The sequence below is a fragment of the Pelophylax lessonae genome, assembly GCF_965119305.1.
Source record: "Pelophylax lessonae genome assembly, chromosome: 10".
NCBI lineage: Eukaryota > Metazoa > Chordata > Amphibia > Anura > Ranidae > Pelophylax > Pelophylax lessonae.
This window is the reverse complement of record NC_138777.1, coordinates 36325965-36340293: the sequence shown is the minus strand read 5'-3', so window position 1 is coordinate 36340293 and position 14329 is coordinate 36325965. Positions and strand designations below refer to the sequence as shown.

The 14329-nt window shown below is 47.5% G+C and overlaps 1 protein-coding gene across 1 annotated transcript in view; it reads left to right on the top strand.

Moving 5' to 3' along the window:
• NAT10 (N-acetyltransferase 10) overlaps positions 1–12212 on the top strand; it is a 59135-nt gene extending 46923 nt beyond the window's left edge. The window contains exons 21-28 of the mRNA XM_082270334.1: positions 2733–2829; positions 5605–5715; positions 5810–5982; positions 6319–6438; positions 9385–9483; positions 9572–9645; positions 9757–9840; positions 12082–12212. Coding sequence (XP_082126460.1) covers positions 2733–2829; positions 5605–5715; positions 5810–5982; positions 6319–6438; positions 9385–9483; positions 9572–9645; positions 9757–9840; positions 12082–12181 — 858 coding nt within the window. The 3' untranslated portion in view covers positions 12182–12212. The remainder of the gene's footprint in view (positions 1–2732; positions 2830–5604; positions 5716–5809; positions 5983–6318; positions 6439–9384; positions 9484–9571; positions 9646–9756; positions 9841–12081) is intronic.
• Positions 12213–14329: the final 2117 nt, after the last annotated feature.

Below are 14329 nucleotides of genomic sequence, written 5' to 3'. Positions count from 1 at the left end.
TTACCCCCGTCCTATGGGCTCATTTTACCCCCGTCCTATGGGCTCATTTTACCCCCGTCCCATGGGCTCATTTTACCCCCGTCCCATGGGCTCATTTTACCCCCGTCCCATGGGCTCATTTTACCCCCGTCCCATGGGCTCATTTTACCCCCGTCCCATGGGCTCATTTTACCCCCGTCCCATGGGCTCATTTTACCCCCGTCCCATGGGCTCATTTTACCCCCGTCCCATGGGCTCATTTTACCCCCGTCCCATGGGCTCATTTTACCCCCGTCCCATGGGCTCATTTTACCCCCGTCCCATGGGCTCATTTTACCCCCGTCCCATGGGCTCATTTTACCCCCGTCCTATATCTTCCTTTCCTGGGTTGCCAAATGCCACCGGCAGTCTTGCTCACAATAGGAAGTCCTCAGAGAAGGGATGCCAGTTATTGCCCAGGAAGCTGCAAGGTGAATTGTTCATTGTCTGGGGGGGATCGCCGGGTGCATTCTATGTACACTGAGCTGTAAAAAGGCATCTGTATATTCCTGCTTTACAGACCTGCATCCTGCGTACAGTCCACCCCTCCTGTTCATCTAAATCTAGTTTATCAGCACTTTCAATCCTGTTACATTAGCTGCTTGTAATCATTCATTACATATTTGGAATCTAAAGTGAATTTTCTCTGAGGGCTGTTGTTGATTCATAGTACAGTTTTTGCTGGAAATCTGTAAATTGGCCTTTTGGGGACAATTGTGTGAGAGTTCCAAAGGTACTTCACAGAATAGTCTCCAGTGTTGGCTATGACTGAACAGCTTTTCCATAGCACACTGTGCAAACTACACAAAGGTTCTTTGAATAACACACTTGTGATTATTTGTTCTACCATACCCAGGGCCTTTTTTCAGAAGGAACGCAGTTCTGGCAGCTCCAGCACCGAGCCTGGGTTCACACTATTGTGATGCAGGAATCAGCGAGATTCCATCGCATATCCCCCGCAGGCAGTTCACACTGTCCTCTGCAAACTGCTGCCGGTGGCAATACAAAGTAAATGCCAGATCGGTTCGCAGATCAGTGTGAACTGTAAATTCGTACAGGAATTGGATCGTATGGGTGTGAATGCGAGTCCCATGCAATCCGATTCCAGTGTCGGAAGAAAAAGGTTCCTGCAGCATTTTCATGTTAATGCAATGCGAGTTCAGCCATACAAACTGTATGGCTGAATTCACATCGCACAGAAATCGCATGTGATCTGCACAGCAATGCTGTGTGAATAACATGCAATATCTGTGTCCGCAATAGTGTGAACCCAGGCTGAATGTATGTGGGGGCAAGAGGTGCTGAAGTGTTCTAGATGGTCTGTTGATGTTAGCTGCTGGGGAATCTATTGGGAGAGGTCTGTTGTTGCCGGTCACTGGAGAGTTTATTATTGCTGGGTGCTTGGTGATCCTATTGTTGATGTCGGACAAATCCTCTCGTGGGGGGGGGGGGGGTATTTTGTTGTTGGGTTGTTATTTTGGAGGGGTCTATTGTTTCTGGCGAACAAATCCTCTGGGGAGGGGCAGTTAATGTTGTTGGGATGGATCTATTGTTGCTGGGGGGTATTATTGTGGATCTATTTTACGGCTTTTCTTGTTATTAAGTGGTAGGGGGGTGGAGACCAGGGTTAACTCAGGATGAGCTGCACCTATTCCCTGAGAAAGAAAAGCCCTGCCCATAGTGATGTAAGAATTCAGGGTGTGAGAAGTCTGTTTGTTCTGTAAGCACAGAAAGTAGTCCGGCGCTAAATTACCAGGACCTGCACCCCCTCCATAATGGGGGGGACAGTTGGCACATGGGGGGTCATAGAGCAGCTGTGTGGAAATGGTGCACTAGGATGGGTGCTCCATAAGTAAAGTCACAACAATAATAACCACATGTAAGTGCTGAATGAACCCAATGGGTGATGGGTGACGACAACAGTTATCATAAATGGTGCAACATCCTTTTTGTAGTTATGGTATAAAAACGTTTATTAAAGGACAGTTCCCAAATAATGTGACTGTGAATAAGACCATAGCAAGCCTTATTGCAAGGGCTCCAAATCTGTGGTTTGCACCTAAAAGGGTAGGGATGACTGACAGAATAATTCTCAACCAACTCACTGTTGGAGACATGGGACCAGCCAGGACGGTGCAGAGGTACAGGTGGCCATGCTGTACGTCAAGCCGTGGAGAGGGTGATGTAAGGGTGTCCCAGTGAGCCGCGGAGGAGGACGGCCAGACTTGCATGGTGCCAGACGGAAGAGAGGCAAAAGAAGAGTGTAGCGGTGATGGTGTCACAATTGTCGGTCGTGACAAGCCGGAGGGCCCATCCGCGGCCAGAGAAGAGCTGGACGTGATGTCAGTACTACCAGGAGTGGCCATCCAAAGAGAGGCTTGAGACGCTGATGGTAGGTGGCTTGAACTGCTGATAGAATGCAGATGAAAAAAGGGGGAAGCAGAAGGGGAATGCAGCTGCCATCTGTTGTCCTGACAACGCGTTTCGGGCGGGGCTCTTCTTCAGATTCAGAAAACGGTGTTGGACCATTTATGAACTGTTGTCATCATCACCCATTACCCATTGGGTTCATTCAGCGCTTACATGTGGTTATTATGGTTGTCTGTTTATTCTGTGCTCTCAGTCTGGTATAGTTCGTGCCATTGGTGATGAAGCCTCTTCACCAGACAGATGAAAAAATATCTGCTACCTAACCTCATGCTGTCTTACCTCAGAATGACCTCACGGGGGAGCACTCTTGCATTATGCTGAAGAGTCTTCAGGAAGAGGAAGAATCGGAACAGGAGCCATGGCTGACAGCATTTTGGAAAGGTATGAATGTGTAAAAAGCAGCTCTACCCAACTTGAGTTCTCTCTTGATCCAGCAATGTCCGATCTGCAGCAGTTCTTCTCCCCTCTTCATTATTCACTGGAGGCTTTTTACTGCTCTCAATCAAATCCGATGGGAGGATGTGGGGGGAGCGGCATTGTGTGGGGCATTTGGAAAAGAGGAGGAGCAGACAGTGCCAGTGGGGGAACGGCAGAACAGGAGTTAACCACTTGCTGCCAAATCACGTACCTGTACCGCGTTTGACTTCAAGTGGTTGTTACCACCCCAGTACCGTTTTTTAGAGCTGACCGTCTTAACAACCGGAGCAGCTAACCAGCCACTCAGTTGTTATTACAAGCAGCGGGAAGAGACGCCCCCTCCCGCCGCCTTCTGCGGCTCACTCTGGCTCTCTTGTCCCACCGAGAGACCTGAGCTACTGGCATGTCCGCCTACTAGTCGGGGACCTGAAGAAAGCCAGGGTCAGCTTTGATCCGGTTGCCCTTGTGGTAGCCCGGAAGCAATGACATGACATCACTTCTGGTTTACCGGCATCTAACGGCGCAGATCTTGGCGTTTTGAATGCTTTCAGGGAGGGATTTAGGGTTTTTTTAGACCTCAGATCCCTTCATAAGAATACCTGTCACATGCCTATTGCTGTCAAAAGGATGTTTACATTCCTTGTGACAGCAATAAAAGTGATCAAAAAAAATTAAAAAAATTTAAAAAAATGAAAGTGCCCTCAGGCCGCCTTCTATATACTGTGGAAAAGTGGCGCAATCGCATGAAACTACATACTTGTATGTTGTTTTGTTCAATAGCCACTAGATGGCGCCATTGTGCCGCCGAAGGCGCCATTGCGTCGTGATTGGCTAGTGGGAATGTCAATCACAGGTCCAGCTGTGATGTCCACTGTCCACCTGCAATCAAAGGGTCCGGTGGACCCGAAGTCTGCTGGCCACATGTGATCATCCCTGGGAGAAGCAGAACAGGAATCTGGCTATGTAAACAAGGCAGATCCCCATTCTGCAAGGGGACAAGATGGAGATCTTGTGTTCCTGCTAATCAGGAACCAGGATCTCTGTCTTCCCCCAATCAATGTAACCCCCACAGTTAGTAAGCACCCCCTAGGGACACACTTAACTCTTTGATCACCCCTGATGGTAAATTCTTCCCTGCCAGAATAATCAGTGCTGTGACTGCATTTTTTTTTTTTTAGCACTGATCACTGTAATAATGTCACTGGTTCCCAAAGGTGTCAGATGTCCGATTTGTCCGCTGCAATGTTGCAGTCCCTCTAAAAATCGCTGATCACCGCCATTGCTAGTAAAAAATAAAAATTCTATAAAAATATGGCATGGATTGTAAATACGATAACTTTTGCGCAAACCAATCAATATACACTTATTGGGATATTTTTGCCAAATATATATAGCAGAATACATTTTTCTTTTCAAAACTGTCGCTCTTTTTTTGGTTTTTAGCGTAACAAAAACCGCAGAGGTGATCAAATACCACTAAAAGAGAGCGCGATTTGTGGGACAAAAAGGGACATTTTATTTGGGCACAACGTTGCTCGACCGCGCAATTGTCCATAAAGTAACACAGTGCTGTGTCCCAAAAAATGGCCTGGCCTTTAACTACTTGCCGACCGCCGCAAGTACATATACTGCGGCGGTCAGCCCCCCTGGGCAAAGTGACGTATGGGTAGGTCACTCGCCCCCGCTTGTTCACTGCCATCCCAGCGAGAGTGACCGGCGGCTCCGATGTCCGCCGGTCATTTGCGATCTCCCGCTGGAGGGCGAGAAAGGCAGGCGGCTAATGTAAACAAAGCCGCCTGTCATTCTCCCTGATGTAACTGCAGAGATCATATGTCTGTGGTTACATCAAAAGCCACGCCCCTTTACAGTTAGAAGCACGCCCCTAGGGACACGCTTAACCCCTGGATGTCTAAAGTTAACCCCTTCCCTGCCAGTGTCATTTTTACAGTAACAGTCCATATGTATAGCACTGAATACTGTAGTAATGTCACTGGTACCCCCAAAAGTGTCAAAAATGTCAGTCAAGGGTCCGATCTGTCCGCTGTAAAGTCGCAGTCCCGCAAAAAAAATCACAGATCGCCGCCAAAAACAATAAAAATGACATAAATCTTTCCCTTAGTTAGTAAACGCAATAACTTTTGCGCAAACCAATCAAAATACGCTTACTGCAATTTTTTTTTCACCAAAAATATGTAGCAGAAAACAAATTGGCCTAAAATGTTAAAAAACTTAGATTTTTACATTTTTTTTGGGGGGGAGGGCGGGGGATTTCATATAAAAAAAATTTGAAAAATATTGTTATTTTTTTCAAAATTGTCGCTCTTTTTTTTGTTTTATAGCGCAAAAAGTAAAAATTGCACAGGTGATCAAATACCACCAAAAGAAAGCTCTGTTTGTGGGGAAAAAAAGGACGTAAATTTCATTTGGGTACAGCGTCGCACGACCATGCAATTGTCCGTTAAATTCACGCAGTGCCGAATCGCAAAATAGGCCCTGGTCTTTGAGCAGCCAAATCCTCCGGGGCTTAAGTGGTTAAGGGGGTAAAACCTTCCAGTCTTTAAGTGGTTAAAGTTTTTAAAAAGTATAGTTCTAATAACATGAACTGCATACCGTGGAGGTTTTCCTCCATGCAGAGAGAGGGCGATCCCCCGCATGCATCTTCCTCTATCAGATCAGACCTCGGATTAGGTGGTTTCATCGTTGTACCGAACTCTCACTTGGATTGTTTTTTTCATGCAGATTTCCGAAGACGTTTCCTATCTCTGCTGTCCTATCAGTTTAGCACTTTCTCCCCATCGGTGGCGCTGAATATATTACAGAACAAAAACGTGAAGAAAGAATCTCAGAGTTGTGCGTTCCAAGTATCATTTCTGTCTTTTGTTTTTTTTCTCTGTGTTTTGGGCTTGAGCATCATTAAATCTGCTGACTTTCATTGTCTTCTCAGCGATTACTCGTTTAGAGCTGGAAGCCTCGTTTACACCGTACGACCTGAAGAGATTAGAAATGTATTCTCAGAACATGGTGGACTATCACCTCATCATGGATCTCATACCCCCCGTTGCACGATTGGTGTTCTTGCAGCGACTTGGAAGCTTCAACCTGTCGGTTGCCCAGAATGTGAGTAGCCCTGCATTGTATTTCGCTTAGTCCTGAAGTGCTGTGTGGGTGTTACAACAGATGGAGGAAGCAACGTCCTGCTAGCCAGCGTGTCCTCGGTTGTAGGACAACGTCCTGCTAGCCAGCGTGTCCTCGGTTGTAGGACAACGTCCTGCTAGCCAGCGTGTCCTCGGTTGTAGGACAACGTCCTGCTAGCCAGCATGTCCTCGGTTGGTGGATGGAGAAGATGCCCTTGGTTTGGTGTATTTTCTCTGGAGAAAGCAGATATGTTCTACCACGCCTGTTATGATCGTCCTTGTAGTGATCGTCATCCTGACCTTTCCTCTTTCTCTCCAGGCTCTGCTGCTGGGAATCGGGCTGCAGCACAAGTCTGTGGATCAGCTGGAGAAGGAGATTGAGCTGCCGGTCAGTCAGCTAATGGGTCTCTTTAACCGCGTCATCCGAAAAATTGTCCAGGTAACTTTACTAACGCTCCGAATTATGAATAGATTGAGTTTTCTATGGGAGTCACCTGGTGATCCCGCCAGTAACAGGAAGACACACTCCCTCAACATACTGCATCTGTGGAGGAGCAGCGTTGTCACCCTAGGCAAGGACTAGAGATTACCTCTTCTTCTTCTGTTTTCTATACCAGATTGGGGGTTTTGTTGTCCAGAGAGTTAGCTTGGGACAGTGAAAATCTGGCCAGAAATGGATGGATGGTTCAGCAGGGACCGGCCGAGATTTGATCCATCTACGGGGGAAGGCTGGTTGCACTGAAGTTGATCCATCGATTGACTTCAGTACAACCAGCTTGTCGGAATTTTTTTCATGTGATCACTGCCGGCAGCTATAACAGCTAGCAGTGTTCATTATGTTCTGCTGGCAGGGAGGTCATCCTGCACTCCTTGTCGGCAGAACATCATAGTTCTGTGGGAGGAGTTCCCCCATTAACACTGACTGTGTTGATGGAAGAATCGAGAAATTTTCTTTCCTTCCACATGTTGCATAATCTATGGGCTTCTTAAAGAGGAAGTAAACTTCCATCTTTAAGATTTACCTATAGGTAAGCCTATATTAAGGGCTACTTATAGGTAGTGTAAATATCTCCTAACCATGCACCGTTATGGAGATATTTACTGTCCCAGCAGCCAGGTTTGTCACTGGCGCATGCGCTCTGAAGGTATGGCTGCCTATGCTGTTTGTTCAGAGCAGTGTGCCGTGTCTGGTGGCTCCCGCACGCATGCGCGGGAGTGACGTCCTCGCGGCTTCAGCCAGTCAGAGCGGGAGCTGCGAACCCGTAAGGAAGACCAGGTATAGATGGGCGCAGTCTCCAGCAATGACATTGCATCGCTGGAAGGTTTTGTTTTCAGGTAAGTTTCACATAATGTGCTAGTATGCGATGCACATTATACCTTTGCTTTGCAGGTAAGGAAAAAAAAGTGCAACGGTGCAGGCAGTCAGCTCACAAGATTTCGGACAGAATCAGCATTGTTGTTTTTTTCTTTTTGACCTTGTCAAACCGATATTAGAAAAACACTTTCAATGGTAAATATAAAGAAGAACTCCAGGAAAAAATGAGCATTTAAAATTTCTGGTATACAAGGAGTTAATTGCACGGTGTATTCCACCTCCTGAATCTCTTTTGTTTGAGAACCGACAGAGATACGGCTCTTCTACACAGCAGCTGATCTGCAATCCCCTCCTCCCCTGCCCAGTCAGAAAAAGCTATAGATTTAACGAATTGGTGCACAGAATGCAAAGTGTTCTGTGATTGGACACGGGGGGAGGATGGGCATGCAGTGCAGCTGCAAACAAGGTTACGGCTGTTGTGCAAGGACACCTGTAGTTGTGTAGCTACTGGGGTGTAGACACCTGGGGTGTAGCTATACTGTGTGGCGTTCGGTGAAACCGTATACTGCAAAACAAAAAAGCAAGCGCTCTAGGGAGTGGAATACACCTCATTGCACCAAACTCCTTGTGTGCCAGCAGAATTTAAAAACATATTTTTTCCTAGAGTTCTTCTTTAACAGCAGTAAGCAAAAAAGAGATGCTCATTGTTTGCATACACTTTAAAGTGTTACTAAACCCAGGAGCCTGCAGTCACTGTATCTGGTCTCCCCAGGAGCCTGCAGTCACTATATCGGGTCTCCCCAGGAGCCTGCAGTCACTGTATCTGGTCTCCCCATGAGCCTGCAGTCACTGTATCTGTTCTCCCCAGGAGCCTGCATTCACTGTATCTGTTCTCCCCAGGAGCCTGCATTCACTGTATCTGGTCTCCCCAGGAGCCTGCAGTCACTGTATCTGGTCTCCCCAGGACCCTACAGTCACTGTATCTGGTCTCCCCAGGACCCTACAGTCACTGTATCTGGTCTCCCCAGGACCCTACAGTCACTGTATCTGGTCTCCCCAGGACCCTACAGTCACTGTATCTGGTCTCCCCAGGACCCTACAGTCACTGTATCTGGTCTCCCCAGGACCCTACAGTCACTGTATCTGGTCTCCCCAGGACCCTACAGTCACTGTATCTGGTCTCCCCAGGACCCTACAGTCACTGTATCTGGTCTCCCCAGGACCCTACAGTCACTGTATCTGGTCTCCCCAGGAGCCTGCAGTCACTATACCTGGTCTCCCCAGGAGCCTGCAGTCACTGTATCTGGTCTCCCCAGGAGCCTGCAGTCACTATATCTGGTCTCCCCAGGAGCCTGCAGTCACTGTATCTGGTCTCCCCAGGAGCCTGCAGTCACTATATCTGGTCTCCCCAGGAGCCTGCAGTCACTGTATCTGGTCTCCCCAGGAGCCTGCAGTCACTATATCTGGTCTCCCCAGGAGCCTGCAGTCACTATATCTGATCTCCCCAGGAGCCTGCAGTCACTATATCTGATCTCCCACAGTACACAGAACATGTAAATGCAATTATTTTAGTAAATATAAACTGATACACCTTTTCTCATCCGCAGTATATAGCAGTCTTATGACTTCTATCAGTGTCTAGCCAAGCACTGGTTAAAGCTTATAGGAGGAGTTTTCTGACTAATCCTATGAGACTGCAGGACCCCCCTGACCCTCTGTCTGGACAGTGCTGATTGGCCCTGTGCTGATCACATGCACCCTCCCAAGAAAAATAAAACTTCTCTAACAATACACATCAAACTGAGCATGTGCAGCCTGACTCCATAGACTCTGTGTTATCAGGAAATTATTAGGGGACAGTGGAAGGAGGGGAGGATCACACAGCCTTTTTACACGATGTGGATGGTTAACCCCTTATAATACAGACTGATTTTACTGTTGTGGGTTTTGTAACACTTTAAGCGTATATAATTAATGCTGCGTTTTATACATGAAGGTGTGATTTATAAACCAGCTTGTAGGCCTTAGTTTAGTATTTATCCCTATTACTCCATGTTTGTATTTCTCCAGGTATTTAACCGGGTTCAGGAGAAGGCTGTTGAGGAACAGATGGGGGCTGTCAAGGAGGTGGTTATGGAGCCCACCTTGCAATCCCTCAATGAAGATCTGGTGAGATTTGATTTGGTCTGGTCTGTTAAGCTGTTTTGATTGGTCTCTTTCACTCTCCCCTGAACATTGCGATTTGTTGTTCCTGTAGGAAGAGGCAGCCAGGGAGTTTCAGCAGAAGCACAAGGAGGAAGTGCAGAAGTTGAAAGGAATCGATCTATCGCAGTAAGTGAAATTGTTGAGTGATTGTGGGGAAGCCGGGAGTCCCAGGACTGAGTGCCATTCTTTAAGAATCCTGAATATGCATCAGACAGACAAATTCTGCTTTATCTGCAGATATGTAATCCGGGGGGACGATGACGAGTGGAACGACGTTCTAAAAAAGACTGGCAAGACTGCATCTGTTATCAGTGTGAAAAGGTCAGTATGCTGCTATTTTATTTACAGGGTAAAAGTGGATCTCTGCCATAGATCCTCCACTGCAGCACAGCAGCCTGCTTCCATTCCAGATTCCTGATTTCACCTGCAGCCACTTATTATTACAGCTATCCATTCCCTTATTTTAACCACTTCCCGCCCGCCCTATTGCAGATTGACGGCGGGAATGTGGTTGTATTCTCCTGACCGGACGTCATATGACGGCGGCAGGATAATAAAGCTCTGCGCACCCCCCGAGGGCTCGCAGAGCGGCGATCGGTGATGCGAGGTGTCAGCCTGACACCCTGCATCTCCGATCTCGGTAAAGAGCCTCTGACGTAGGCTCTTTACCATGTGACCAGCCGTGTCAAATCACGGCTGGTCACATAGTAAACAGGAACAGCCGTTGATCGGCTTTCCTTAGTTCGTGCCTGACAGGCACGAGTAAAGGAGCGCCGATCGGCGGCTCCCCTGACGGGGGGGGGGGGTCGGCACTGGTAATCAGATCATTGATTACCAGTGCAGACCCTCGGGGGGGGGGGGTGCCACTAGAACCACCAGGGATGCCCAGAACCCCCAGGGATGCCCACCTATGACCCCAGGGATGCCCACTATGGCCACCAGGGATGGCAATCAGGGCTGAGGGAGCCCCCCATTGCCCTCCCCATCAGTGCTGCCCGCCAGTGCCCTCCCTATCAGTGCTGCCCACCAGTGCCCATCATTGCCATCTTTCAGTGTCGCCCACCAGTGCCGCCTATCAGTGCCCATCAGTGCTGCCTGTCAGTGCCGCCTGTCAGTGCCCACCTATCAGTGCCCAGCAGTGCCGCCTATCGGTGCCCACCAATGCTGCCCATCAGTGCCACTCCATCAGTGCCTGTCAGTGCAGTCTCATCAGTGCTCATCAGTGCAGGAAAAAACGTATTTATTTACAAAATTGTATAACATAAACAAAAAAAAATTTTTTTTTTTTTCAAACTTTTCGGTCTTTTTTTATTTGTTTAGCAAAAAGGAAAAAACATAGAGGTGATCAAATACCACCAAAAGAAAGCTCTATTTGTGGGGGGAAAATGACATAAATTTGGTTTAGGTACAGTGTTGCATGACCGCGCAATTGTCATTCAAAATGCAACAGTGCTAAAAGGGGAAAATTGGCCTGGGCAGGAAGGGGGTGAAAGTGCCCTGTATTGAAGTGGTTAAGCAAGCAATAGATTATTCACTTTTTTGCTGCAACCACAGGTTGCACGAAAAAGATTGCTGGATTTCTCAAACCGTGTTGATGGGGGAATCCCTCCTGCAGTGCTAATGTGGAGCCTTCCCTGCCGGTAGAACACAATGATTACTGCTGGCTGCTGTAGCCCACGGCAGTGATCACATGCAAAAGATCTGACAGACTGGTTCTACTGAGGTTAATTGATGGTTTGACTTCAGTACAACCAGCCTGCCCATTGATGAATCAGTTCGATCCATCTATGGGGCGGTTTTATTGTACCCATAGGTGTGTGCAGCCTATTGCATTAGGATGTGCACCCAAAAGCCTTTCTCTGAAGCCTCAGCTGCATGGGGCATTGAATGAATGGGAAGTGCTCTGTGCTGAGCGGCTTTCTATTCATTCACAAACCTAAACACAGTGAGTGATTGTGTTTATTGTGCTCATTTAAAAAGGGAACTATTTTACTATCCTCTTCCCCCATTCTGCATCATGAAACCTCCCCCACAGCAGCCGGGGGGGGGGGGGGGAGAGAGAATCTGGCAGCACTGCAGAGCGGGGCCTTGGAAGTAGAAGGAACCGGCAATTCCTGTACCCGCCTATGATGGTACCCATGTTTTGTAATTATAGCTAAGCTCTGGGCAACATGGCACCGTCCCAAGACCATGGCATTTCAGATAATGTCATCAAACTGGCTGTGTTGAAGTCACAGATTGGTACCCCCCCCCCCCCCCCCCAGTCTTGCTGATAAGATAGTTAAGTATCAGCAACACAATGATAAAGTCATAATATGCGCTACCTTGCTTGCAATGTGTCACTTTAACTGTCGGTACTACACAGACCACTAGAGCCCTGATTGGCTGTCACTGCTGCTTCTCCCCTTCCTAGTTTGGGCACTGCTGTACAGGGGGTTACAGCACCCTGAAATCAACTACTTTTGACACAAATGGTAGCTGTATGGAAAGCAGCTGGAATTCGTTGGTGCCTGTAAGTTTATTTCACAGACTCCAGTAATGTTCTGAAATTGATCCTTTCAGTGATAAGAAACGGAAACTGGAGCAGCCGGAGAAGAGCGGTGGGAAGTTCCAGAAAAAGCTGAAGAAAAACAAAGACAAGAAGCAGAAGTTTGGAAAGTGATCGGTCTGGGCATTGCTGATATATAAGGGGGTGTGCGGTGATCAATCCTGTACAGTCACTGCGAGGAGGCCATCATCCTGGTACCTGCAGCAGACAGGAGGGAGGACTATTATCAGGCTCATTCCTTGATGATTCTGTATATAGTTGGGGTGTTAATGCCTCTGTATACGTGCCTTGTGTATAAACTTATATAGACCATAAGAACTGTATATATGTAAGCTGTACAAAGCTAGAGAACAAGTCCATGTTATAAAGTCAAATGTAATGCTGTTTTGCTCCTCTTACCTGGTGGATTGAATGTCAGCAGACATGCAATGATTTTTATTCCTGTACTTCTGTCCAGTGTTAGAAAGCATGTGAAAAATAAGGTGGTGAGAAACTGCAGTTAGTAGTCATTCCCAGAGACATTGGGGTTAATTTTTTTAAAAACTGGAGAGTGCTAAATCTGGTGCAGCTCTCCGTAGAAACCAATCAGCTTCCAGGTTTTTATTGTCAAAGCTTAAAGCGGAGTTCCACTAAAAAGTAGAACTTCCGCTTATCTGTCTCCTCCCTCCCCCTCCGGTGCCACATTTGGCATCTTTCAGGGGGGGAGTGGGTACCTGTTTTTGACAGGTTCTCTGTCCCCACTTCCGTTGGACCTTGCACTGGCCAATTACCGAGCGCAGTGGGCTTTGCGCATGCGCAGTAGGGACCCAGCCGTGAAGCCGCGAGGCTTCGCTGCCGAGTTCCTTTAACAGCAATGGCGGCGGCAGCACCCGACAGCCGATCTTGTTGGACTCCAGGACAGGTAAGAGTCCTAATATTAAAAGTCAGCAGCTACAGTATGTGTAGCTGCTGACCTTTTAATTTTTGGAGGGGGAAGGCGGAACTCCACTTAAGTGAACAAGCTGAAGTCAGAAGCTGATTGGCTACCATGCAGAGCTGCACTAGATTTTGCACTCTCCAGTTTTAGTAAATCAACCCCACTTTTACACCCCATGTGGTCTCTTGAAGCCAGTTGTGAGTACACTTTGAAAAAGAATGCAGCTCTTAAGGGATCCTGGGATATCATATTTGATGTAATACTTTGTAGGCTTAGCAGGAGCCCTCTACACCCCCCCCCCAAGAGACAAATGTGCAGCAGGTGCGTGAAGACAATGGTGTGGTTGGGCTGTGATGGAAGCAGGCAGTGTGTGACTAGCGTGCCATGTTTGCTCTGGAATAGTGCACTACACCTGCTCACTGCTCCATAATGAGAATACATTCATTGAAGCGGAATTAAACTTTGCTTCATTTCTTTTTTTTAATAGAACCCCAGGAGGTTTATGCTAGTGTGCAAGCATATATAAGCACATTATAGTAAACTCAAGCTGGCCATATAGTCTACAATTTTCTCATTTGATTTCCTTTAGATTTACCTTCAACTATGTAGTGCAAGGGCCGGCCTGATTTCATACAAATTGACAGCGTTTAGGTTTGACCTCTCATTATATGCTTTTGGTAAATCTAAAAGAAAATTATATAATGTATGGCCAGCCTTATTGTCAAACCAAGCTCTCCAGCTGGTCTTGGGCACTTCTTCTCCTGGTCTTCCTGCCGGATTTGCTGTGTTTGGCTGCTTAACCCATTGAGCTGGCGCCTGCTGACCCTTTAAGGAGTTTAGAATGCCGCGCCTTGTAGTCATGTGACCAGCGTGATTGGCTGTCACATGATCGGAAAGCTCCCGATTGGGAGCTTTCCATTAGCTGCCGGTAACTATGGTGGGGGTGTGCACTCTTGCCACAGCTCTATTTGCACTAATGCACGCAAATATGTGGCCGCTCTGCGCCAAGGCCCGCCCACAGAGAGGACGCATATTTACGTGTGCTCAGCCCCAAGAGGTTTAATAGCCAGGCCATGATGGGTGTCGCTCCCATACATGTGCATAGGAGTCACTTAGTGACTGCACACGTGTGGCTCCCTGTAGATTACCTCTGACAGGCAGGGAGAAGCATTTATGACAGAACAGACCAGTAGGGCCTCTTCTGGCTTTAAAGCCCTACCTGTCAGTGTTATTTATTAAAACTAAAATTAAAAAGAGAGAGTTTAGGGATTGGCTACTCACTCTGCTTTGCCTCATTTGTTCCCCCCCCCCCCCCTTTTTGTTTTTGCTATGAGAGCAATTGGATT